This window comes from Chelonia mydas, chromosome 7, assembly GCF_015237465.2.
Source record: "Chelonia mydas isolate rCheMyd1 chromosome 7, rCheMyd1.pri.v2, whole genome shotgun sequence".
Classification (NCBI taxonomy): Eukaryota; Metazoa; Chordata; order Testudines; family Cheloniidae; genus Chelonia; species Chelonia mydas.
This window is the reverse complement of record NC_057853.1, coordinates 118,743,492-118,770,421: the sequence shown is the minus strand read 5'-3', so window position 1 is coordinate 118,770,421 and position 26,930 is coordinate 118,743,492. Positions and strand designations below refer to the sequence as shown.

The 26,930-nt window shown below is 47.2% G+C and overlaps 1 protein-coding gene across 4 annotated transcripts in view; it reads left to right on the top strand.

The window, feature by feature from the left end:
- The window catches only part of PDCD11 (programmed cell death 11), a 45,554-nt gene that overhangs the window by 10,437 nt on the left and 8,187 nt on the right, over positions 1–26,930 (top strand). For all 4 annotated transcript variants that reach the window (XM_037905765.2, XM_043552204.1, XM_037905766.2 and 1 more), the window contains 23 exons: positions 360–541; positions 2,057–2,164; positions 2,722–2,928; positions 6,868–6,992; positions 7,666–7,726; positions 8,310–8,456; positions 9,699–9,950; positions 11,377–11,520; positions 12,556–12,750; positions 13,401–13,571; positions 14,192–14,411; positions 15,720–15,872; positions 17,221–17,336; positions 17,546–18,060; positions 18,883–18,945; positions 19,590–19,698; positions 20,436–20,525; positions 21,443–21,545; positions 22,174–22,351; positions 23,677–23,733; positions 24,706–24,828; positions 25,573–25,695; positions 26,314–26,500. In XM_037905765.2, coding sequence (XP_037761693.1) covers positions 360–541; positions 2,057–2,164; positions 2,722–2,928; positions 6,868–6,992; positions 7,666–7,726; positions 8,310–8,456; positions 9,699–9,950; positions 11,377–11,520; positions 12,556–12,750; positions 13,401–13,571; positions 14,192–14,411; positions 15,720–15,872; positions 17,221–17,336; positions 17,546–18,060; positions 18,883–18,945; positions 19,590–19,698; positions 20,436–20,525; positions 21,443–21,545; positions 22,174–22,351; positions 23,677–23,733; positions 24,706–24,828; positions 25,573–25,695; positions 26,314–26,500 — 3,629 coding nt within the window. The remainder of the gene's footprint in view (positions 1–359; positions 542–2,056; positions 2,165–2,721; positions 2,929–6,867; positions 6,993–7,665; positions 7,727–8,309; positions 8,457–9,698; positions 9,951–11,376; positions 11,521–12,555; positions 12,751–13,400; positions 13,572–14,191; positions 14,412–15,719; positions 15,873–17,220; positions 17,337–17,545; positions 18,061–18,882; positions 18,946–19,589; positions 19,699–20,435; positions 20,526–21,442; positions 21,546–22,173; positions 22,352–23,676; positions 23,734–24,705; positions 24,829–25,572; positions 25,696–26,313; positions 26,501–26,930) is intronic.

Below are 26,930 nucleotides of genomic sequence, written 5' to 3'. Positions count from 1 at the left end.
TTCCCTGAGTGCCAGCCATTTAAACGTTGACTGGTTTTCTGATAGGTGTTGCAGCAGAAGTGGATCGAGAGTAGAGATTTTGAAAGAGCAGAGGGTAGTGCCCTTATAGGTCCTTTCAGGGAGGCTGTTCCATGCACCCGGGGGCCTGGGCAAGCATGGCTGAAACTGGCATTAAGGGCATCTTAACAGGGTGGGGCACTGTGATAAGAGATGAGAGTGGATTAGGAGGGAGGGTCTCGAAAAGAGGCTTGAATTTGGCTGGAGAGGGGGAGCTAGTGAAGGGTTTCAGAAGGCGAAGCAGGGAGATATGACAGACAGGAAGATGATGGAGGGTTTTGGTATGTGTCCTGTCTTTGTAGGGGCTGAGCTGAAAATAGGCCAGTATCTGAACTGTCTCATTGAAGAAGTGAAAAACAACGGAAGAATTGTCCGTCTGTCCATCAGTCAGTCGGAGGTTGCTGCGGCCATTGCAACAGAAGAACAGAACTGGACGCTCAGTAACTTACTGCCAGGGCTGGTGGTGAAAGCCCAGGTGCAGAAGGTAAAACTCCGCTTTTTCTGAAGGGTTGTTGAGGTGGAGTTATGATCGGGGCTGTGATGGACATCTTCCTATGTATTCTGCCCCAGCAAAACTGAGCTGGAACTCAGTGAGTTTACAAATCCAAATAAGTTATTTCTGCCTGCCAGCACCGCCAGCTCAGTCTTAAAAATTGAGCTCTGCTCTGTGCCCAGTCACCAGGCGTAAAGATGCTGATATCTGTGATTGGCTGGTGGTGGTGGTGAAGTGCTAGGCAGAGTCAAATCCAGTTTGCTCGTCTCCTGCTCTTGGTCTTGTAGCTCTGTGGAAGAACAGTTCCTCTGTAGGAGTAAAATCTTCCGTTGTGTCAGGGAATGAGCAGAGCTGGCTCAAACAGCACAAGGGCAGTAACCAGGTGCCATTTTTGAGTCCCTTTTCTTTCTGTAACAACACTAAGGTGTCTAAAAGCCCTCCAGAAAATGTTAACTGCAAGATGGGGTTAGCTCTTTGGCCTTCTGCACCAAGTATAAATGTAAGTGGCAACTTGCTGGCAGGATGGGTGAAGCATTAACCTTTCAACTCTCCTTGCTTGGCCTCTGGACCTTTTTGTTGTGGGCATGGAAACGGGAGGAACTTTCCTCCTTTTCATATGAACATTTCCATAAATTCATTCAGAAGTTGAACTGGGGAAAACCTGAACGGTGGCCCTCTCCCCAGCTCCACCCACTTGACACCACTTTCAGTACATTATGCAGATCTTTGATGGTCCTTCTCCTTTGATCATTGGTGAAATAGCTGGCACTGAAAGTTTCAGCATTAGACTTCAGAGTTAACAGCCCATCAAGTGAATGGGTGCAGCTGACACTGCTGAACTCTTGTTTCAGGCTCCCTACAGATTCAGGCAGATTTCACTGTATTTGTTCACACTTGATTTTTTTTTTTTTTTTTTTTTGTGCAACCACAAGGGCTGGGATCTTAGTGGTTTGTTTGTTTTTAAATGAAAAATGGGATTTGGGAGTGCAAGATGGGAAAAACACCTGCTTGTAAACCAGCACAGGTTGACTCTGGACTTGAGATCAAATGTACAGTTAGAAACATTAAAAGTATTCTTTTCTAGTAGTGGCAAAAAGCCAACTGTTGAGCAATTAACCTGTCCTGTTCACTGTACTTGTTAGTAAGCACTGACAAGATGCCTATTAGTGGAGGAAGTAAAGTGCTGTCTGCATCTTGATCTGGATGAGAACTTTTAACACAGATTTAGAGTCATAGAGTTTAAAGTCAGGAGGGAACCATCAGATCCTGTAGTCTGACCTCCTGTATATCACAGATTACCAACACCACCCAGCCAACCCCAGGCCAAGCAAACAACCAGAATTAGACAAAGGTGTTACAGCCCTCGGGACACTCTACTGTTGTGTGTCACAGGCAGAAAACAGGAGGGACTGAGTGCACCAATGCCCGCGGCCCCTGCAATGGTAGGGAATTGATTTCGTAATTTAATTTTCCGCCCTACAGAAGAATTTCTCTTTCTTGGTTTAGGTGACCCCATATGGCATCACTCTGAGTTTCCTCTCCTCCTTCACTGGGATTGTGGACTTCATGCATCTGGATCCGAAGAAAGTGGGGAGTTATTCACAAAGTCAGACGGTGAGTGGATGCTGAAGCGGCTGTAGGAACCAGAAAGCTGCTTAGCATGTCTGTCTCCTTTCCTTCTCTAACCATTTTTTGGTAAAGGTTTTTTACTGTGGAATCGTCGGTGTCAGCAATTTTGTTGGCACAGACCTTCTTTCTACACCCCTGGTAGGGAGAAGGGAAGCCGCTATGTCTCTGAGTTCTGAATGTAGCCACTGGAGAGTCCTAGGTTAGTGTCCCTTTACAGTTCTGGCAGCTGAGAGTCTCATGAAGGATGGGGAATGGCTTGTGGCGGGGGCTGATTGCCTGCAGTCACTCTCCACTCCCCTTGTCCGCACCAAACTAGCTTACGCAATTTAATCAGATAACTAAAGAAAAAATGCCCAGCCCATAAAGACATTAGAGCTGAATGATAACTCCGCACTTTCCATTGTCCTTGTTGTACCTCTGCAAAGCCTCCTGAAGAGATCAGGAGGCAGGTGTGATGTGAGAGTACAGGGTTGAAAATGGCTCTCGGCTCTTCAGGTTGCCAGGCTGTCTTACCATCCTGCCGTCCTCTCTCCCTGCAACAGGTGAAGGCCTGCATCTTCTCTGTTCATCCCACCTCCAAAGCAGTCCGGCTCACGCTGCGGCAGGTCTTCCTTCAGCCTGGCAGCATGCTAGGCCAGCTCGCCAGCAGTCGGATTGGCATGGTGGTGGAAGAGGCAGTGGTGAAGAGCTTCCACACAAAGACTGGCGCTATCTTTGAACTGGACGACGGCACTCTGGCTTTTGCACGTGTAAGTAGTAAATGCCCCATAGCCAGATTATAATATGGGAGGGGTTGCCACAAACTGGCATGAAATCGCCAACCAAACCAGAGACGTCTAGGGAATGGGATTTTAAAACGTAAGTGGAAACGGTTGTAAATAATAGTTGTCCTGCAGCATTTGCAACCCAAACATTGCACTGTGTTGCTAGTGCATGAGAACCAGGAAGTGAAACTGAGTATGCTCTATATTCTACTAGAATTCTTTGAGGGGGCCAACAAGCATATGGACAAGGGAGATTCAGTGGATATAGTATACTTAGATTTTCAGAAAGCCTTTGACAAGGTTCCTCACCAAAGGATCTTAAGCAAAGTAAGTTGTTATGGGATAAGAGGGAAGGTTCTCTCATGGATTGGTAACTGGTTAAAAGATAGGAAACCAAGGGTAGGAATAAATGGTCAGTTTTCAGAATGGAGGGAGGTAAATAGCGGGATCCCCCAGGTATCTGTACTGGGCCCAGTCCTATTCAATATGTTCATAAATGGTCTGGGAAAAGGGGTAAACGGTGAGGTGGCAAAATTTGCAGATGATAAAAATTGCTCAAGATAGGTAAGTCCCAGACAGACTGCAAAGAGCTACAAAAGGATATCTCAAAACTGGGTGACTGGGCAACAAAATGGCAGATGAAATTCAATGTTGATAAATGCAAAGTAATGCACATTGGAAAACATAGTCCCAACTGTACATATACAATGATGGGGTCTAAATTAACTGTTACCACTCAAGACAGAGATCTTGGAGTCCTTGTGGATAGTTCTCTGAAAACATCCACTCAGTGTGCAGCGGCCGTCAAAAAAGTGAACAGAATGTTGGGAATCATTGAGAGGGATAGATAATAGGACAGCAAGTATCATATTGTCTCTCTATAAATCCATGGAATGCTCATATATTGAATATTGCATGCAGCTGTGGTCACCCCATCTCAAAAAAGATATATTGGAATTGGAAAAGGTTCAGAAAAGGGCAACAAAAATTATTAGGGATATGGAACAGCTTCCATATGAGGAGAGATTAATAAGATCGGGACTTTTCATCTTGGAAAAGAGACTAAGGGGGGAATACCATAGAGGTCTATACAATCATGACTGGTGTGGAGACAGTAAATAAGGAAGTGTTATTTACTCCTTCTCATAACACAAAAACTAGGGGTCACCAAATGAAATTAATAGGCGCAGGTTTAAAACAAACAAAAGGAAGCATTTTTTCACACAATGCACAGTCAACCTGTGGAACTCCTTGCCAGTGGATGCTGTGAAGGCAAAGACTATAACAGGGTTCAAAAAAGAATTAGATAAGTTCATGCAGGATAAGTCCATCAATGGCTATTAGCCAGGATAGTGTCTGCCTCTGTTTGCCAGAAGCTGGGAATGGGCGATGGGATGGATCACTTGACGATTCCATGTTCTGTCATTCCCTCTGGGGCACCTGGCATTGGCCACTGTGGGAAGACAGTATACTGGGCTAGATGGACTTTTGGTCTGACCCAGTATGGCCGTTCTTATATTCATTGTCCAAGATGAGAGAGAGGTAAACTCATAAAGCGTATAAAGTAAAATTAATTCATTCCATGTTAATAATCTACGTTATTATTAGTGACGTAAGTATATGTTTAGTATCCTTTTTGACCTAAACGGTGTTTCTGAAACGTGATTTGAGTTAACGTATGCTACATAGTACAGTGAAAATGGGCTTTGCCATCATAAACGTCTGTTTCCAGAATTTTACAACCATCAGTTGCGCTGAACCATTGGGATAAGCGGTATGTGGTGTGTGGGGAGTAATCTGACATTTGAGTCGAGTTGTGGGCTTGGTCGCTAAAGGCTGATGGTACTTAATTTTTATTAGTAAACTGAAAACAAAAGCAAATGTTAAGGAAGAATGTAACTCTTAATCCTTGCTGAGAAGCCTGGGGATCTTCTGGGGTTTTCGTCATAAATATTAACCTTTATTTGCCACAGACAATGGGTAAAATGTTCAAAAGCACATCAGTGACTTAGGAGTTCAGTCTGTTGCCGATCTGGCTGGCTCCACAAGAACCAGGATCCAGTCTTTCACAAGAGCATCCCTGCTCCCAAGATGTCACCTCAGTGAACGGATGCTGACAGTCATTCCCCCTCTTCCGTGATACTGAAACAGTCTTTTGTTTTTTTTTCCCGAGACAGAGCAACCCTCCTATCTCATTGTAATGCTCCTTTTTCTACCTTCACATGGTTTTCAGTGTTTGCGGTTGTCTTGGATGGTTTTCTATTGAAAATCTTGGGTTGGAATAAGGCTGGACAATTGAGTCTTGCATTGCATCACCGGCTAACTAGGGCAGGATGACGATTCCCTCCTGCATCAATGAAGCATCACCAGGAAACATTATCCCCTGGTGACTAATTTCTACTCCAAGTCCATAAAGTAGACTTCCAATATAAATACATTATTCCTTAAATATTCCCCATTTATACATCCTACGATTGAGTGTCTTGACAAATTACAAGCCTTCTGTGGATACCTTACATGTTACTCTTATCTCTCTCTTTTCTCGGACATTTATCCATAGACATGTTTGGTGTAGTGAGTTTGTCAAGTCTGAGATGAGAGCTGTTTGCAAAGAAGAGGGGACCCTTTGCCAAGGAGCCACTGTGTCACACTTGTGTTATGTATTTTGAGGGACAGAGGAGTATGTTTCAGGCATGTGCTGACTGGGCCAGTCGATGTAGTGCCCAGATCTTCAGAGCCCTATGCGGATACAAAAACTTGGATCCGCATCCACGATAATTAGCTTGTGTCTGTCCCATGGTCTGCATGCCACCTTTATATGTATCCACATCTGCACCCGCACCCTATCTTACTGTTATAGCCCTGTGCAAAGACAAAAATTTGGATCCGTATCCAATCCACGAGCCACAAAGATGGTAAACAATACATCCACAGATATAAAACGGATCTCTGCCGATCTGCAGGGCTCTACCTATCGTGGTTTGGGTAGAGGGGGGCTATTGTGAAAGAATCACTGAATCCTTTAGCCCAGCACATAGGGGTGATGGGGGGAAGGATGTTGGATTATAATAGCAGAGGAGTAAAATGTGCAATACAATATTGTTACTGTGTAAGGCATTTGTCAGTCCTGTCTCAGGAATGGTGTACGTGGTATTGGCCAATTTTCTGGGGGAGGGCTAGTCTTGTCTTGCTGCTCTGACCTGCTCTTCCTTTGTCCTTGGCTTCCGCTCTCCTCCTGCTGGTATTATTCCCTTACTGCCCCCACAAAAACCCCTCCCCCCCACATCCTTCATCTGAATCTCTCTTCCTGGCTACACTAGTTCCTTCCCTGCCTTGGTGATGGGTTTACTGGCCTTGGTTGCACTTGAGCCTGAAGTTTCCTCTATAAGGCCCAGGCCTGTGAGAGGTTGAGCATCCTGCACTTGCAGGACTGAGGTCGAAATCCTTCAGGAAGCCACTGGTCTTGCAGTGACCAGAACACCATAGGAACTCAGGGTGGTCCTTAGAAATGAGGTTAATGTACAATGTGCCCAGCCTTCATAAAGTACCAGGCTGGCCTCGCTCTCAGGTCAAGCCCTGGCCTGGTGGCCTCGTGCTCTTAATGGTCTTCAAAAAATTATGCTAGCAGTACGTTGCCACTCAGTGTGTGTATACACAGTAAAATACGACGTCATCTGCATGGCAACTATCGTACAAGCTGCTCCCCAAAATAATGGGTTTGTCTGCGTCTTCCTCCCTGTCCTCCCAACTCATACTTGCGGAAGGATGTAAGCATTGCATCTCACCTGGGTAAAAACACCCATGTGAAACTTGCTGAGTCTTACTGGTTTGTTTTCTCCTCTTCAAGTCAGTCTAGGTCTCGTTCTCCCAAGTCAATACTATCTCTATTTCCAAATGGTGATAAATCGCCCTTTGTTTTTGTAGCTGAAGCATCTTTCAGACACCAAAAAATCCTTCAAACCTGGGGCATTTAAGATGGGAAGCAAGCACAGATGTCGAATCATTGACTACAGCCTTATGGATGAGCTGGCCCTGTTGTCTCTGAAACAGTAAGTTCTTGGTGCCATTCCAGAATTGTTTGTGGGAGCTACGGGGAGAGAAGGGTCTGATAACAAGTGGAAAATATTGTGCTGCTTTGTTTGGCTGGAACCCACCCCTCGGGGTTTCCACTCATTAACTGTCTGTGGCACTCATCTGTTGCCCATTATCTGAAACCTCACAACCTTGAACACATTTCTCCTCCCAACAATCGCCGTGGGGCAGGGCCGGGCTGTTCTCCCCATTGCACAGATGGGAACTGAGGTCCAGCAGGACTAAGTGACTTGCCCAAGGTCACACAGAAAGGCTGCGACAGAGCAGGTCTCAGGCTTGCACTCTAACCACTGGGCCATCCTTCCTGTCTAGTAAAGGTATTGCCCTCTGAGAGCCAGCGTCCCTGCATGCACGGTTTTGGCTTCTGGCCACCATCCTTTGTGTCATAAACTGGGACAGAGCTTAGTCAAGTGGCTGGGCCCAGACCACCTTTACAGAGGGAGCGTCACCATGACTCTGAAACAGGGCTGTGGGGGGACAGAGCACTGATGTGATAAACGGGGGCCAAGCAGATTCTGGCAGACCCCAGGGGTGAGGGAAGGAGAGGGGTTGTCTTGTCCTTACCACCTCTGGGTTTTCCCTCACGTTAAAGATGACTCACGCCGCAACCCTTGCTGTATCTTCTCCTAGTCGAATTATTGCTGCTCCGTTTCTGAGATACCAAGACATCTGTCCCGGGCACGTGGTGGAGGTAAGATCCTGAGAGCACGTCGCACGTTCGGCATTGTCGAGTATTGGTACTTGCTGCCACGCCTTAGGCGATGTGTCTTTTCCCTGCCTAGTTAATGCCAGTTCACACCTATTTGTTTCAGACCAGTGCTGGAAAGGGAGAATGCAAATACAGCACCAGCAAAAATAACTTGCAAGTTCTCCAGGCTGTAGTTACCTGGCTGAGCGACATTTCAGTCTAGGTGTTTGAGTTGCCTTGGTGAGGGTAGAAAGATCTTTCTAAATCTTTGTATTCCCGATCGTATGTTGGATATAATATATATATGGGGTCAGATCCGGGTCTGTTTCAAGTCAGTGGGAATTTTACCATTGACTTCAGCAGAACCAGCATGTGGCCCATGGAGAGCACAGCGCTGGCAATGCGGGTGCAAGATGCAGCGTAGCTTCCCTTATGTAAAGCTGTTGCCCTGCACGTGGTTAATACATTAGATAGATTTTTGGGGCGGGGTGTGTTTATTTTTGGGGGGTAGTGGGTAGGCCATTTCCCATGTACACCCCAACCCACACTGAAAACTACTGATCCTGCTCTCTTCTCCGGACTCTAGGGCAAAGTGTTGGCTCTGAAACCCTTGGGGATGCAGGTGAAGGTGACGGATCACATCAGGGGGCTGGTGCCTCGCCTACACCTGGCGGACGTGCTCCTGAAACAGCCCGAGAAGAAGTACAGCGTGGGCGGCGAAGTCAAGTGCCGGGTGAGATCCCCCTGCCAGGGACCAGCCGAGGGCTTAGGCTGTCTTAAGTTGTACTCCTCCACCAGAGCGATGCCTGAGCATTTAGACACTGATGTGATTTCCACTGAGAGCGGGTGGCTTTCTGATGCGCTTATTGTTTGTTTATAATGAGTCCTGGGCCGTGAAGTTGCTGGTATTTCGGAAAGAGAAGCTGCTGCCTTTTCTCAGTTGCCCCTCCCTATTGCCCACTGGACTGAGTGTTGGGTGATGTGACTCACTGTCGGCCTGACCAAATTACAGCCATGTTTTCAAGCATCTGCTCCTTTGGATGGTCTTAGGGTGTTTGGTGCCCAGCTACAAACAGCTGGGGTCTGATTTTGAGAGCTACTGAGCACCCACAATCCACATGAAGTGATGGGCTCTACAGATACCCAGCACCTATGAAAGTCAGGCCCTCAGGGGCTCAGGTTGTGCTCCCGATTAGTGGACACTTGAAAATGTTTAGGCCTTAACGTGTCAGCATCATTTTACAGAGAGGAATATAGTGATACTTGCTCTCTCTTGTTAAAATGCTCTGAGAGCCTTGGATGAACCAAGTACCGTACGTGCTAGATGTAATCACGTAACTTCCCAAAACCTCGACAATATTTAATGACTTCAAAGGCTGTGACCATTTAAAATCCTTAGGATGATTCCTTGTAGGAATCTGCATATTGAATAGGAAACCCCTGCATTTCCCTGCACTGCTTCTCAGAAGTAATGGTGTCATCTCTCTCTCGGGCAGTGACATACTGAAATAGACTATCTTCTCTAAAGAGAAGCTTGGATTTTATGGGCTTTACTCCCACCCACCTCCATGCACACATTTAATTCACCTTCCTGGTTTTCCGCTAGACTTACTGAGACTGACAGGCTATCCTGCATCTCATTTTGGGGGCCAGTGTTGCTCTTGTTCTAGCTTGATGGCCTTTGAATAGAGAGAATTCAATCCAAGGGAAAATCACCATGAACTTGGCCACCAAGTCACTTGACACCTTCTGCTTTAGCAGGTTTAGCTTCTGAGACTTTATCAGCATTAATGTTTGCCTTTCCTCTGAGGATCTCAAAGCGCTGTTGCTTCTGGATGTCTGAAGCTAGTGCAAACTTGTTGACATATGTGGGATTCTTGTACGTAGTGAATATGAATCAAGGATTTGGTGCCTTTTCCCTGATTGAAAAGCACCTCTGCGGTCACTCTAACCTGTCCTCCCCCCGCTCTCTTAGGTGTTAATATCCAATCCTGAAGAAAAGAAGCTGATCCTAACTCTGAAGAAAACTCTGGTCATGTCGAAATTTCCAGTCCTCACTAGTTACGAGGCTGCAAAGCCCGGCCTGATCGCTCACGGCTTCATTGTGTGCGCGAGGGAGTTTGGCTGCATTGTGAAGTTCTACAATGACGTTAAAGGTCTGGTTCCCAAGAATGAGCTGAGCTCAGAGCCCATATCTTCCCCAGAGAAAGTCTTCTACAAAGGCCAGGTAACTAATACATCCCCCCCCCCCATTGATAAACACAACGGAGGCACTTGTGAGATTGCACTGACAGATAAGAGGCCACAGGCTGGTTGGTTGTGGATGGGAGCTTCAGGTGGAAATCCAGTGTACCTAGAGAGTTGTAAAGGGATATTGGCAAGGGAGGCACACGGAAAATGAGATCTGTCTGGTGCTGTGGTTTGCAGTGCAGGAGGTGTTGGGCCCTCTGCTGTGCTAGGGTTAGACAGGCTATCGAAAAGTCTAGCCAAAGAATCACCTAACTGCCACTGGCTTTGAGTCCCTGAAGGGGGCTATTCCTTGACAGTCACGTGACACTGTCACACCACTGCATAGTCGTAAGGACAATCTGAAAACAGGGAGGAAGGGGCTCCTGAGGGGAGACGAGACCACTCGCTCCAGGATAGAGTCCAAGTCTTCTGTCCCCTGCCCTGTTGCATCCCCTTAACTCTTAGGAGCTGGATGTCCACGCCTACAAACTCACCTGTGTCCTAAGGCTTAAAGGACTCAAATCAGAGGCCTTTACTGGAAACTCTTCCTGTCTTGGGAAATCATTTAACAGGCACAGACAACACAGGAAGGAATCAAAAGGATCTGGGATTCTGAAAACGCTCCTGTGAAGCAGTTGATTCCTCGTTCCTGTATACAATTAAATGGGCTGGGCTGTAAGAGACGCCTTCCCCTCAAGAACTTTGCAGAGCTGCCTTCTTGTACGTTTCCAGGCCTTGCCTGCTTCTGAGAGTGCAGCAGGCACAGAGCTGTGTCATGTGGTCTGCACAGCTTGGGTGGCAAAGAAACCTAGCCCCAGGGTAGGTGACTTGTCAGATTGTCAGGGTTGGGGTCCGTGCTGCGGTCCTTGTTTTCAGAAGAATAAAAACTTTTATTTTCAGGATCAGGACAACAGTCTTTTAAGTCTATATTTTGAAAATCCGACCCATGCTGTGCCTGGCAATTTTACCAACGTCCAAGCACTTTTAATTCCAGTCTGTACTTTGGGCCATCCCCATGAGGCGTGTGACCTGCTCAGAGTGTTCCTGGAGCCTTTTGTTTGTTTTTAATGCTGGAATCTATAGCAACTGCAAAAAGGGCAGGATGGTCTGGTGGTGGGAGTCGGGAGACCTGGGTTCTATTCCCAGCTCTGTCTTGGGCAGGTCATTTTAATGACTCTGTGCCTCAGTTTCCCACCTGTGAAGTGAGGATTACACTTGCCTCACACTAGTTTTCTGAATCTGAATTCACTCATGTTTGTAGAATGCCCTGATAGCCTTGGGTGCGAGGGGAAGAGTTGCTGAGTATTTATTTTGCTGTTTTATGCACTGTACTGCAGTACACTGGATATAAGGGTGGAGGGATGGATCTACAGAAAACTCACTGTTAAGTCTTTTTTTTTTTTTTTTTAATCTCTTTACAATAGGTTGTCAAAGTCATAGTCTTAAAATGTGAGCCTGAGCAGGAGAAGCTGCTGCTGTCATTCAAGTTGATGAGCAGACCTGTCTCTGAGGATGGAGGAGAACAAATTCCGAAGAAGAATCGGGAAGTAACTTACGAAACTGGGCAGGTATTGATTGTAAATGCCACCCCCCTCCTCCTCCTGTTCCCCGCTCCTGCGTGGTTACTAAGGAAAGGATTCAATGCAACTCTGAATTATTTTACTTCTAAAACCTGTCTAATGGTTCTCACTAGATGGGGACAATGATACCTAGGTTTTGTATTGTATCTTTCGTACAAGTGTCATCCCCAAATAAGTTTTTAGAGTAAAGTAAATGGGACCATGACTTATACAGGAGTGTATGTAAGAGAAAATACTTATGTGAATACATTAAAATGGTCAGTCACAAGGCACTTAAAGAGACAGGGTGAGGTGCAAGCCAGGGAGGAAAGAGAGGTGAGAAGAGGCCAGTAGATGCAGAAAGTCTGTTTCAGACGGCAGGCAAATGAGGAACTAGCATCATTGCATCTCCTATTGTGAGGTTGGCATCCCGCTAGGATGCGAGGGAGGGTCTGATGCGCTTTAGAAAAGGGAGGACAAAAGAGCCCCATGAGATTAACCCAAGAGTGTTAACTTCAGCAGTCCCAGTACATAGATTATAAGGTCGGAGGGGACCCCTGTGATCATCTAGTCTGAGCTCCTCTATAACACAGGTCATAGGACTTCCCTGACGTAATTCCTGTTGAATGTGGTGGTCACGTCCATTTCTCAAACTGTAATGCTGCAGTGTGCGAACAGCTGCCACATTTTGCTCCAGAAGTGGCTGCATTTCAGTGTTAGGTAAATATTTGCCATAAAGACAATAGTTCTTAAGTGCTTCGATATCCCTTTGGAATGAAAGACACTGCCAACATGTAAATACAAGTTTTACTACTGCAAGCACGGGGATGTTCTGTTTTGTTTAAATGATCTCGTCCCCTCCTTCCATCTGATCAAAAGAATTTTCCAGACTTTGACTTCTGTGATTTGTTGAGATTGCTTTATAATAAATGTCAGATGCTTCTGAGGTTCTCTGCTATTGGAACGAGAGAGTTCCTTGTGCATAGCTGGAGAGACCTCAGAGCTGTTTACAGTCTCCCGTTACGTCTCCTGTTCTCTGTTCAGATGGTTGATGTGAAGGTCCTGAGGAAGAAAGATAATGGCCTGGAGGTTTCCATCTTGTCGGACAATGTTTCCGCCCACCTTCCCATGATGCATCTGTCTGACCATGTGGTTAACTGTAAACTCCTGTACCATTGGCTCCAAGAGGGTGACATCCTCCACAGGGTTATGTGCCTAAGTGACAAGGGAGGACACATTGTATCCTTTGACTCTTCCATCAAGGTTTGGGTTTTATGGCCAGAGCCTTCATGAATGAACAATCTATTTGTAATCTAGACTGTACACAAGGAAGAGAAATTACACTAGTTTAAGGTGTGGGGCTGGTTCCATCCTCAGGAACCAAGGTTGGTTTGAAGGGCTGGTATCTTGCGAACCACCCACCCTTGAATTGAATCTTGTATGCTGCTGGGAATCCCATCAGAGATAGGACATGTTTCTAGCCCTAGTAGATTGTGAGGTATCAGGCTTTAAAAATCACAACATTCTGATTACTGACTTGTTTGCCTCCCCAGCTTGCATGCATAAATGTCGGTTGTGACATGACTTTAGTAAACAACTAGCACTGAAAACCAACTAATTGTATGGATTGTAATCAGGGAATTCCAGCTTCCAAATGGTGTAATGCATTACTCTCCAACTGTTGCAATTTGTGAGATATTGGCTGCTAAAATTATCGATGGAGGGAAAGCAAGGTGGTAATCGGAACGCTGTGATTTTAAGATCCTGTGTTGTACAACTTGCAATGGCTCTGGTGAGACCTTCTGGTGATACCAAGGGATTTAGTAGGCTCCTGAGCTTGTTTCTTCTTCCCCTGATTAGAAGGCCCTGTTCCTTGACTAGTTGTTCAGACCCTGTGCAGAAAGCCTGCAGTGATCTCTGCTGTACAGGAGGAGCAAGTGGTGAGGAGCTTCTCTGAAATCCAACCTGGGATGCAGCTGGCTGGTTACGTGAGGAACATTATGTCCTATGGAGTGTTTGTGGAGTTCCCATTTGGTCTAGCTGGACTGGCCCCCAAAGCGGTAAGCTGGGTGTGACTTTCCCTCTTAAAGCACCATGTTTGCAGGCCCAAGAAATGTGGCTCTAAGCAGGGCTGGAAGGCAGATAGACTGCAGGTCTCCTGCACTCCCACTGCCCAGCCCACTAGGAGTAAAAGCTTAGGCTAGGGTTGTATTTATAGAGTTCTAGGTGCCTCCATGATATGGGAGGGCTTGCGGGGAGAGAAGGGGCAAGAAAGAGCATGAAGGCAAATGGGGATTCTACAAGAGCTGAAAAGAGCCTTCTTTCCTAATCACGCCACATCTCCCCCACCACCTGTCTGCTGGCATATCGGGGACTGCATTGCAAAAAGCAACACTGCTACAGTGGGGTAGCTAGCCCCTCATGGAGGAGATTGGGAATTGCGACTCCTCAGTTCTGTTCCCAGGCCTGCCACTGATCTGCTCTGTGACCTTGTGCCAGTCACTTAACCTCTCTGTGCCTGTTCCCCATCTCTCAGATGGGGATAATACCTGCCAACATCAGAGAGAGGTTGAAGCTTAATGGATGTTTGTAAAAATACTCCAAAGCACTCTCATGAAAAGTGCTATAGTTTAATAGGGTTGCTAAGCAGCTACCTCTGCTGACCTCTTTTTCCAAACAGGCCATGAGTGACAAGTTTGTGACGGACACCAAAGACCATTTTGTGGTTGGACAGACGGTGGTTGCCAATGTGACGAGCATGGACGAGGAGAAGCAGCGTATCCTCTTGTGTCTGAAGCTGTCTGAGGTCGGCTCGGAAGACCCCGTCGCTGAGAGCTTCTCCTTACTGAGCCAGTGCTTTGAGGAGCTGAAGGAGGTCAGGGGCATTTTGAGCAGAAGAAGTAAGTTTGGGAACAGGGATCAGGTCATGACACTTAGAACTAGAGAAATAATGCAAGGCATAAACTACCCCTTTGCCTTCCATGTAAGAGAAGGCTCAAAGCAAGCAATGGCTTAACTTGTGAGCCAGGTTTGTTAAGAGAGGAGGGTTTATAGAATGAGTCCAGGCCTTGAAAGGTTACAAACAGGAACAACACTTTCTGGAACTCTTGTCAGGAGTGGGGACAACTAGCAAACCAAGAGCCAGGCTGCGCTCCCATTGTAAGTCTGTGGGAGTTTTGCTATTGATTTCAGTGGGAGCAGGTTGAGGCCCTGAGTGGTTAAGCACAGAGGGTTAAGAGCTATGATGTCATTAGCCTTATATTGAAATAGAATAGAAAGAGCCAGGGAGACACAATGGGACAAAACTTGGTGGCTTCTAGTTCCTGGGAGGCAGGTGAAGAGCAGAATCCTCTGAGGAGGTCACTGGACCTTTTCATGCAGATCTGATTTATCCGATCAGTACTTAGATACTGTGGTCAAGGGTACAGTAAGGAAAATCACATTTAAAAAAAAAAAGGTGAAATCTACCTAACGGAGGGGAGGGGTTTGTGGTGAGCCAGCTTGTTCATCTGCTGGGGAAAAGTATTTGCTGGCTGCCCCCCAGCCAAGTAGACATGGAAAGTACTTCTGTATCTCTGAAAGGTTGCTATGCAGTACCTGTGTGCGTACCAACCCCCTACCTCCCAGACCTGAATGCCCTGAGAATCCTGGTCACCTGTACGTAGATGCCTCTCTGCATACAAACGTGCATACCAAAAGCAGGAACATTCGTGAGGGTATAGAACTGAATTGTTTAGAAAAGAGGTACTAAATGCACTAATGCTTAGATACCAAGGTGATAGGCACCTTAGGAAATACAGATCTCCCTTAGAGACTATAATAGACTGGAAATGCAGAAAGAGGGAATTAGATGATAATTGGAAGAGACCTGAATTGGGCTGCATTAAAGTTATATGCTATCCCTCCAGACAGGCCTGTTTAGTCATAGGTTAACAGCCCTGGGACAGTAAATATCTCTAGTGATCGGCAGTGTGGTTTTAAATTTTTAGCTTTTCGTAAGTGTTTCTATTGGGATTAAATTTTAATACTATTTCTTTGTGTGTTGGGGGGTCTAAACTATCTGATTCTATCTCTTTTTTTTTTTTTTCTTCAAAGAGGGGCATAAAAACTCATATTAAGCAAAGGTGAATCCTGCTTCTTTGCTTCTGCGAAAGATCGAGTGGAAATAAAATTAACTCTCTCTACCTTTTCCCATTCTGTCGGTTTAGATCATTCCCAGGTGGCCCAAAACCTTTGTGGATTGATACCTGGGCAGAAACTTGAGCTGGTCGTTCAGGAAGTGCGGGGGGATGGCTCAGCATTCTTCAACGACAGCTGTGTTGCTGGGCTGACCGTAACAGCCACTCGCTATCATGTTGGAGGTTGGGAATTTCTTTTGTGGTCTTATTTCTTTGTGTTTCATCATCACTGGGTAGGATACACAATGCTCTCAAACTGTTTTGTCTGGAATGAAATAAATTGCTGATGAAACAATGAGGAGTATTACTTATTCATGATCATGGGATAGTGCAGGCGTGGGCTCCTGAGTTTCTGTTTCTAGCTCTGCCACTGATCCAGAGCATGGTTTGGGGCATGATTAAACCTGTCTGTGACTCTGTTGTCCCTATCAGTAAAATGCCCCCCTACCTCACCGTGTTTCTGTGAGGCTTAATTAGTGTTTTGAGCTCCTCAGATGAAAGGTGCTATAGAAGGATAAAGTATTAATGAACAGTTTTTAGTTTTTTCCCTTCCTCCTCTAGGAGCTGGAATATGCTCAGTTGCTGCATAATTTTTCTCTTGATTCAAGGAACTTTATTAAGCAAAACTGCAATTTCAAATACATTGTAGTTCAAATAATAGCCCAGAAAAGTGTCATTTTTTAGGCAGAACTGAAAATTATCCTAGGCATTCAGAACTGTTTTTAACTTTGTTTTATCATTACTAACATATATGAAGTGTGTGTGCGTGCGCGCGCGCACCCATGAGCGTGTGTACGTACATACACACACCATATACGAAGTTTCCATGCAAGTATTAACAAATTTTACTTAAGCCTGCATTTGTTGCCTTTTAAAAGACCCATTTGTGTTTAGTTACAACCTTTTAATCTGGGTATTTATTTTGTTCAAATTCGAAATAATGATAACCAGACATATACCAGCCAATGTGGCCTAGTGGAAGGAGTGGTGGCCTGGGATTTGAGGGACCTGAGTGCTATTCCCAGTTATGCCACTGGCCTGCTGGGTGACTTTGGACAGGTCATGTCCCTGCTCTGTGCCTCAGTTTCCCCCTCTCTAAAATGGGGGTAATGTTACTGACCTCCTTTGTAAAGGACTTTTGAAATCTGCTGAAAAGTTCTATATACAAGGTAGGTTTTATTTATTGATTGATTGATTGTAAAATTGACTTGATCCTGCTGTAAGGTTGGCTGTGGTTTTTGTTTTTTTCCCAGTGAAAGGATAACACTCCCCCAACATTAGTGGCTTGGAGAAAAAATATGGATCGATCCTTTTTTTTTTTTTTTAATGAGCTACCGCACATTCGGCTGCTAGTAGTAACCATATTGTGAATGCGTCCTCTGGACTGTGAAACAGTTTTACTATTAGCATGGTAGCACCTAGGAGCTCAGATTGCCCTTGAGCGTGCTGCCCTTGGCTTTGTCACACACCAGGGTCAAGACTGGTAGAAATCCTTTTGGGCTGTCAGCAGTTAATCTTCTTGTTTTTATAGACAAGAGCTTGGTCGCTGGTCAAAAAGCAAGAGTCTTGGTTCTTCATGTTGATGCCCTCAAATCAGCGGTTCACGTCTCCCTTCGAGAAGAGCTGTTGCGCCCAAAAGCCAAAGGGGTACGTCTGGCTTGTGTTCTCTTATTAGGTCTCGTGTGTTTCTGTCCCTGTGCCAGGTAGGCATTTACCTGGTTAATGGCATTTTAAATAATGCTCAGGTGTGAAATGTTTCACACAAAGTGGCGGTGGGCGGGGAGAAGGGGCAAGAATGTCTTAGCTTGGAATCCAGAGTTCCTGCTGATAAGTCACCACCAGTATCTGTTTGACAGCTAATGGAAAACTCCCAGCACCCTGCTGTCGTGCAGCATGTAGCAGAAGAGTTTGCCATTGCCTCGTTGGTGGAGACAGGTCAGCTGACTGCCATTCCTGTGGCCTCTCACTTCAATGACACGTTCCGTTTTGACTCGGAGAAGCTGAAGGTGGGACAGGTTGTCTCTGTAACCTTAAAAACCGTGCTGACAGGTGACCATGGCATCCTGTTAGCAGTGCAAGGCCCAGCAAAGAAAAGGGCTTTTATAAGGTCCCGGAAAGAGTCAGAGACAGTAGAGGAAGGCTTGGCTGCAGTGAAACACTCCCTGTGCTTAGGAGATGTGGTCAAGGGAACTGTGAAGTCCGTCAGACCTACCTACGTGACAGTTGCCATTGATGACAAGCTAACGGGCTCCATCCACACGTCCCAGATCCTGGATGAAGTCCCCATAGGCACCTTTCCAACATCCAGGCTGAAAGCTGGGCAGAAGGTGACAGCCCGGGTCATTGGAGGCAGAGATGTGAAGACTCACAGGTAGAAAAAGAGCTTCTGTGTCACTTCCAGGGGAAGCTGGCAGTGGAGTAGGAATTTAGTTCAGATTAACCAGGTCTCTTCCTCTGTATTGTCCAGGCATTTTGTATTCCAGCTATGCCTGCTGGAGGTGATGAGGCCCTAAGGGAATCTTCCCCTGCCATGTTCCATGCCCCGGCTTGCGAGGGTGGGGTTCGCTACTGTGGTGGGCTAGCACATTATACTTGCATCACTAGAATGCAGATGGGCATTCTATCTCTGTCTTAGATCACAGGTAGAGAGGAGTCTGGGGTCTGCCTTAGTCAAAGCTCCCGGTGACTTCCAATGGAGCAGGAGCTAGTCCTGAGTGAAAGTTAAGGGTCTGACTTCAGAGGTAACGAAACTTCCAACTCCAGTCTAAGTTCAATGGAATTTTGGCACGTTATTCCCTTAGGTTTATCCAAAAACCCCACTCTTGAGTGCCTAATGCAGCTGGTCATCTCACAGATGATCGCGTGTTAGCATCCCAGTGCGAGGAAGGAGGCTCCTCAAATGTAGGCAGAGAAAGAGGATTACTCTGCTTTGGGAGGCAGAGCTAATCTGCCCAGGGTTTGCTGCCCAGACCGGTCCGGCCGTGGCTCTGTTACAGAGCCAGCACCAGGGATGGTGCCCTAGCAGTGTCTCATTTTGGAGTGGGTAGGAGTGTGGCAAGGGCTGAGCACCAGAACTGGGAAGCTGTTAGTTTTAAGAGTGCCTGGCTTTGTGCTGTGCGGGTAACGGGCCGGGAAAGCCTTGTTGCAGTGTGCTGTGGCGACAGAAGGAATTGAATGGTTTCCTCTGTTGCAGGTATTTGCCCATCACCCATCCACACTTCACTCAGTCCATTCCAGAGCTCAGCATTCGACCCAGGTAAGAGCCGCAGATTCTGTACTAGCCTCCTGCCCGCCTGGTTTAATGTTTGTAAAGTGCTGTGAAGATGGAAAGTGCCAAGTGCCAAATTTCACCCTGTCAGTTGTTGCTGGGGAAGTGGTGTTCCCCTGGGGAAGGGAGAAGGGTGGCAGCATTTGGGATCCACAACTCCTGCGTGCCACGGAGCTCTGCTCTGCAGAGGCTTCCTTGCCCTCCAGCTTACAGAGGATACGAGGAACAGGCCAGGAGCCAGGAATCCGCGAGACAACAGGACACATAAGCATATCACTCCTTTCTTCTTTCCAGCTCTGTTCTGGCCACTACAAGTTAAAGCTCCGACTGTTCCACTAACACACCCTTGAGCTGCCTAGCATGGGACATGGGTCAAACCACACCCTAGTGGTTCTCTCTGCATTGGGGATACTTGCTTTGAATTGTGGGAGTTCCTGCACTGTGCAGAATAAGGGGAAGAAAGCTTGGGGGAAAGAGAGTGGGGATGAACTTTACAGGGCTGCTGCCCAGGGGATATTTCATCATTGTAAACAGTCTCCTGGATTCACAACGCGTCCATGCACTGCCTGGAGCTGGGACCCTGGGACTGTAATTTTTTTCCATCTGCTCCTGTCTCTTTCCTTTCTGAACAGTGATCTGAAGGGGGATGGCAGCACGGCTCTGAGCCCCGAAGGAGACAATCCCAGTGAACGGCTCAGGCCCTACAAAGCTGGGCAGACAGTGACCTGCTTTGTGAAGAAGGTGAGATTCGGAGGCTTCCAAAATAAATGCTGGGAAAGGACCAACTGTCAAAACGTCAGGCCTGGTTCCAACCCATAGTCTGAAAAATTCAAACGTGCCAGTAAAATGCTGATTGGTGCATCCAAAATCCAGCCCTAGTCTTTGACGACAGAAGGAAATAGGAAAGAGCAGAACAACTCCAGAGCTAAGGAGATGGGTTGGTATCACAGCCTGTTTGTCCCCAGTGCAGTGTTCCCCCTGCCGCCCCCCCGTGCTCCAGCAGTAGGTCCTTTTGGGGGAAAACTCCCCCAATTCCAAATATGCCAGATGCTGGAACACCTGAGCCTTTGTGTGAGAATCACTGCAGTGTAGCAGCAGACCCCATAACAGCAAGATATCTTTGGGGCCAATTCATGATTCCCTCCCACCCAAAAGACCCCTCTGGTAAGGTGAATTCTGTTAGTATCTCTATCTGCACAGAATTCCAAATGCTGTTTCCCGTCTTTGGGGAGACTCGTCCTCTCCTCTGAGAGCACAAAGAAGCACCTCTCCTGTCTGAGTCCTAATCAATAAGCGATTGGAATCCGGGCTGGAAATGCTGGGGGAGGTTTTCTGGCTTGTGTTATGCAGGAGATCCGGCTACATGATCATAATTGGGCCCTTCTGGACTTGATCTGTGAATTTTCTCTCTCCAATGAATCCATGAAGCTTCTTGTAAGTCTAACATTCTCTTCTATGGCTGGTTGGTTCCCTCTCAGTACAACACCACCAAGACTTGGCTGGAGGTGGAGATCACCCCTGAGATTCGAGGAAGAGTTCCCCAGCTTCTGCTTTCCCTTAACCCCAAGGTAAGTCCTCGCCAGAGAATCACATGTACGAAGGTTTTGCACACACGAGGCTGCGAGCACCCAAAGACAAAAGTGTCTCAAGCAGCCTCCAACCTTTTGGTTCCTCTTTGCTTCCTGATCCTGTGTCATGGCTGGGGCTGGGGCTGGGGCTGGGCCTGCTCTTCCTCTGTCAGCCTGGATAGCTACTCCATAATGAGTATTGTTGACTTGGTTATTTTTAGAGAAACGTTAGATTGTGAACATCATTAGTTGTTTTTCTTTTCAAAGGGGAACTGCAGAGGTTCCGAATCAAATGCCAGATCGTTAGCAGAACAAATCAGATCTATTTGTCTCTTAATACGAATATTTGGAAATCGGTTCCTTGCCAAGTCCTTTTACCCTTCCCCTCCCTCCCAACCCCGCCACCTTGTAGACTAACTCACTGTGCAACCTCTGTCTCTTTTGAGTTGCTTTTTTTATAGTGGCAACAAGATAATTAGTATAATAATTAGTATACTAATACCTAGCTCTTACATAGTGCTTTTCAGCAGTAGATCTCAAAGCATGTTGGCATCGTTATCCCCATTTTACAGATGGGGAAACTGAGCCACAGGGTGGCACATGACTACCCAAATCACCCAGCAAGCCAGTGGCAGAGTTGGAAATAGACCCAAAGTCTCTTGAATCCCAGTCCAGTGTTTGTTTGTTTTTTCCATGGGGCCAGGCTGCTTCCCTAAAACCTGAGCAGTAAGAAATGCTGTTTACTGCTAGATTTATCCCGTGTCACAGTGACATTTCTTTATCAGGGTTTAATAGATGCACGGAAGATGCCTATAATGCCAAATGTAGATCTCGAAATGTCCTGAGATTACCTTGGTTAAAATCAAAATGAGTGGCTGAAGTCCCTGGTGATGAGTGGAAGTCTCTCTCCCCCCCAGGTCTTAAAGCATCCAGAAAAGAGCTTCAAGAATGGCCAAGCTTTGTCTGCAACAGTGACTGGCACAGATGCCTCTGAGACCAACCTCTGCCTGTCACTTACAGGTATGGTAAAGCCTCGTTAACTGCAGCACCCTTCCTGTTAGGGCTCCTCCGTCAGCTCAGCAACTAGAAATGGTCCTGGACTGAAACCATGGGATCAGAATGCTGCAAGCCAGAGCCAAACTTTGTCTCTCTCTCCTGAGCAGAACTAACACCCTGAATCTGGATCCAGAGTTCAAGGTGTTTTGGTTTTCAGACTCAGCCGGTACGTAGAGGTTCAAGCCTTTAGACTAAAGCATCAGTTCTCCTTCTAGGTGTGTCAGGCAGGGTCCTTGTCTCTGCTCCCTTCTGAAGCAACTTGGTTTCTGACTGGTCTCCATCAGGTGTCACACAAGCCGTTCATCAATTACTATGGGTCTGGGTATAATGGGTTCAGGGTCATATCTGGGAGGAAGGGTTGTGAATGGTTGAACATGGCATCGTCGTTACAAACGGGATTGTGAACTGAGAGAGCCGCGCAGGCCCCATGTGGCCAAAAGACTGTGGGGATGGTAGGTGACCGGGGAAGTAACGCCATACCTCCTTTCTGTCCACTTGATTCCCTTACCCCAAGTGTTCAAGCTTGGAATATCTTCACCCTTTGTGGGGTCTGGCTGGAATAACCCCTCTGAAATCCTCGTGCTCTTGGCAGGAGTCCACTCGCTGGCGGAAGGAACCATCACCCTGGGCACCATAACAAAGGTGACTCCACACGTCTGCCTCACCATTGCACTTCCCTTCGGAAAGACCGGCAAAGCCAGTATCTTTCACCTGAGTGATTCGTACGCCGAGCAGCCGCTAGAGAACTTCAGCATCGGGAAGCTTGTCAGGTCGGAGATTCTCCTCGTCTCCTGAAGTCTCTTGTTGCCTCCTCAAGTGGGGGGGCCTGGGAAAATCCTTCAGCAGTGACGAGATTCCCCAGTGGTTTGGTTTAGCAGCAGCACTGAGGGGTTTTCCTTGCATTCCAGCCGGAGTGTTACCCCTTCCGGGGCAAAGTGTAAAGAGTTAGAGGACATATAGCTCTTCAGCTCCTCTAGGGGAGAAGGTTGTAACCTTACATTTGTATCTGCTTGGGGTAGCTGCTCGCTTCCTGTGTGCCTGCTTCCTTCAGTCCCCTTTTCAGAACCCATTTCTTAAAGGAGGGTGTTGCAGTGCTTAGCATGCTAGTTTCGGACTTGGGAGACCTGCTTTTAATTCCAAGGGTGCTGGACAAATCACTTACACCCTAAGTTCCCTCTAAGCGTATCAAGGGCCACACAGGTGCTCAGGGCTTCGGCAGGGAGAGGCACCTCTACCCCGGCCCCAGCCCCGGAGCTGCCGCGGCCCGGGAGAGGCGCCTCTCCCCCCCAGCCCAAGTGCTGCTGGGGAGAGTTCTCTCTCTCTCTCTCCCCCCCGCCTCCACCCCAGGGCAGTCTGCACCCCAAACTCACCCCCAACCTCATCCCTGGCCCCACCCCAGGGCCCACACCCCCAGCTGGAGCCTTCATTTCCCCCCTCATCCCCCACCCAGCACCCCAACCCTCTGCCCCAGCCCTGAGCCCCCTCCCGCACTCCAAACCTCTCGGCCCCAGCCCCACCCCCATCACACATCACCTCCATATTGGTGCACATAACAAAATTCATTCCGCACATACATGAGAAAAATTAGAGGGAATAATTGCTTACACCCAGATATTAAAAGGTATTTAGGTGCTGCTGTGCTCTGTGTTGCCATGCCTAACTGATTTAGGAGCCTGTCTCATTTTCCAAAGGAATGTAAGCACTTAGGAGCCAAAATCCCATTGACAGTCAATAGGATTTATACTCCTAAATGTCTAAATCTGGGCCATGGTGTGTCTGTGACCGAATTCCCCACCTCTAATGTGACTTCCCTTCCTCACAGGGGTGTTGTGAGCATTCAGGATTGTGAGATGCTCAGATACTATGGTGTAGGTCGGTAGGTTGTTTTATTTCACAAAACCTTCTCAGCTGATCTCCTAAATCATTGTATCTCATTGGTCTGCGGTAGACTGTAAGTGCTTCAGACTTCTGGGTTCTTAGTGCACCTTCTACGTTTAATGCTGCTGTATGAAGAATTTCTCTGCTTCCTCTGTGTGTGCCTTTTTTTTAATCTGCTCAAAGGTTTCCCATTTTCGTGCCTCTCCCACATCTCCAGGTGTTGTGTCCTATCCAATGAAGACAACAAAATAGAAATATCTCTCCGGCAATCCAGGTAGGTGCCTTTGCATTGGACTGTAGATCTCCTGAGAGTGGTAAAAACTGCAGTGAAACTTGGTGTTTAGTTTTTTACCCACCCTGAAACCCACATTTACTAGGCCAGCCCCATGCATGTGTTCAGATTACATAATTAGCCTGATATCCCAGACTTTGTAAGGGATGAAGATAGCTTTGGATGCTGCTTGTTCATTCTGCTTAGAGGGTTTCCCGTGTCCGGGAGAACGTGAAGATGTCTGGTTGTGAATACACACATTCACACATTTTATTTATGAGCATTATAGGCCTGGTTGAGTTTCACTGCTCTTCTAGGTCTGTCCACACAGCTTCATTTGGATATGTGTTCTGTGTATTTACCTTTCCTCCAGTGAACTTATTTAGACCTAGTTTAAAAAAAATAAACAAATAGTTTCCCATGGTGGAATTGGCAGCATAAACATTTAACCTCAAAAAATGCAGATGAACATTTTACTTTTCAGAAGAAATGGCAGATGAAGAGCTTGATTCTTCTCACTTTGTGCCAGTCGTGCATTGCACACACGGATGATGGCATCAATCAATCCGATTGTGACCACAGATCGGGTTGCTGGACACATGAATGCAAGTGATGGGAGGCTGGGTTAAAGCCTCTTTGGGGCAGGAGGACACAAACCCCAAATTTTCATACAGCCTCAATCAGTGCCTTTGCCCCTTCTTCTGGCACTATCTCAAAAGTGTAACAGGCCAAGGGGTTAGCCACAAATCCTCAGTACAGCGACCAGTGCTGCGTACCTTCTGTAGCTGGAAGAAGATGCAGACAGTGCACTTCAATAAATCGGAGGAGAAACAAGGATGTTCTTGGTCCTTCACACTCCGTAAAGGGTTCATTGCTTTCCAGTGTCCAGTCTGGGTTGATTTTTTTCAGGACCCAGCAGAGTATAAAACATTCAGTTGCAGTGAGGATTTTCCTCCGTCCCCCTCTTTCTTCTAGGACAAATCCAAAGAGCAAAAACAAAGTGGAAGATCCTGAAATTACATGTGTTGAGGATGTTCGGGAAGGCCAGCTGGTCAGAGGCTATGTCAGATCCGTCAAGCAGTCGGGCGTGTTTTGTGGGTGAGTAGCACGTGGCGAGACAAGTACAGTGGGCTGTGTAGACCTGAGGTATATGTGTGCATGCTTGTTTTGTGTTAATAGCCCTAGAATTCAAAATTCTGCAGCATCTCTGACAATGTAATGCCACTTTCCCAAGTGAATTTCATTCTGTAAGTCAGAATGTTGGTGTTTTTTGTAAGCTTGTGACGTTTATGTGAAAAATGCCCTACTATCTAACAGGGAGCTGGTCGTAGGGCAGGCACGTGCTGTTCCAGCGTCCTATAAACAGTGCCCTCAGTGTTGTTCAATCTCAACCTGCAACATCCCCTGCTGTTCCCATCCTGCCCTTCTGGCTCTGCCAATGTCCCTCCAGGCTGACCTGCTGGACTCCCTGCTGTTCTGCTTCTTTGTCTTGCCAGGGTTGGAGGCTGCCTGTAATGATGGTGGTTAGGTGACGTGCACCAGGCCCCGTAATATAGCTTTCAGAGTAACAGCCGTGTTAGTCTGTATTCGCAAAAAGAAAAGGAGTACTTGTGGCACCTTAGAGACTAACCAATTTATTTGAGCATAAGCTTTCGTGAGCTACAGCTCACTTCATCGGATGCATACTGTGCATCCAATGAAGTGAGCTGTAGCTCACGAAAGCTCATGCTCAAATAAATTGGTTAGTCTCTAAGGTGCCACAAGTACCCCTTTTCTTTTTGCGTAATATAGCTGCCGTTAAGGTGAAGCTGTAGACGTGTGATTCTGACTCTTTCTTCTCAGTTTGTCTAGCTCAGTTGTGGGCCGAGTCCAATTCCACAAAGTCGTCCCCTTCTTCATACCGAAACAATCTTTGTATGAGCAGTACATGCCGGAGGGGAAGTTCCTCACTGCCAAGGTCCTCAGGTAGGTGGGAGGCCCCCCAGTGAACTGGCAGATTGAGGGGACAGTGGGGAGGGGCAGAAGAAAAGGTGACAAGGGGCAAGCAGGGGCACCCCAATAATCATTAGGGGGCACAGAACTTCTCCGGCCCCAGGGCTGCAGAGGCTGATTGGGGGTAATTCTTTGATGGGCTGGGTGGGGTAAACATTCATTTGGCCTCATTAGCCCGGGGCTGGTAAAGGAGGCCCAGGAAGGAATTGCAGGGAGAGAGAGAGGGAGGACAGGGCTAGCTGGGTCCAGTCAGACAGGGGCCTCGGAGTAGGGAGATCTCTGTCCCCTCAGGTCCTGCTGAGAGGGCTAAAAGCTCAGCAAATATTGTAAGTAGGTGGGAGCATGGGGGACTGTGGTTATATCGGTGAAGGAGAATCGAAATAAAGTGTCACTAAGAGCACAGCCGGTGGAGTCTGTGCGATTTCTGCAGGGAAGAGGATGGGGGTGGAGACGGGCCCCTGTTACAAGGGTTACCTGCAGTAGCAAGAGACCGAACTCAGTGACCCTGGAGGTCCCTTCCAATTTCTGGCATTCACAGCAATTGGAATATTCCTGGTTTTCTGTTCTCTTCCCCCTGGAAACATGCTGCAGTGTAAATAATAGAGAGAGCCATGTTGAGCTCTCTCTCCTCCCTGAGGACACTGGGAAGCCAAGCATCCTGCCTGAGTCACTGGGCCTGCCACGCTGTGACACAGACGAGGGGAAGGGGAAGGAGAAGAGAGAGGAGTTCAAGAAGCTGAAGTCAAAACGGAAAAGAAGAGTCTCGGAAGGCGAACAGGTATGTGCACGCAGGGGGATTGTCCCCCACATTGGGGTGGGTGGTTGTGCTGAGCAGGGGGGCAGAAATGCATTCCCCTTGCTTCTGTCTGCTTCACCCTCAAAGCAGGACATTGTGGGTGATAAAGATTCAGCTAATTTTAGTGGAAACTTAACATGAAGTTTTTACAGAATAGAAAAAAGAACTGTGGTCCATAACTCTCCTCTGCCACAGACAGAACCCCAAATCAGGCTGCATGAATTGCAACATTACTTTGTATGAATGGGGGTGTCTGATTGCAAACAAAGAGGGCTTGAACCTGGGACCTCTGGATCTTAAAGCTTGTGCCTCAACGGCCTGAGCTAAAGGATCCACCTCTGATGGCCAACGATGTAGCAGGCTCATCAACCTCTATATGTGGCCCAGACACCACTGGAGGGGGATGGAGTGC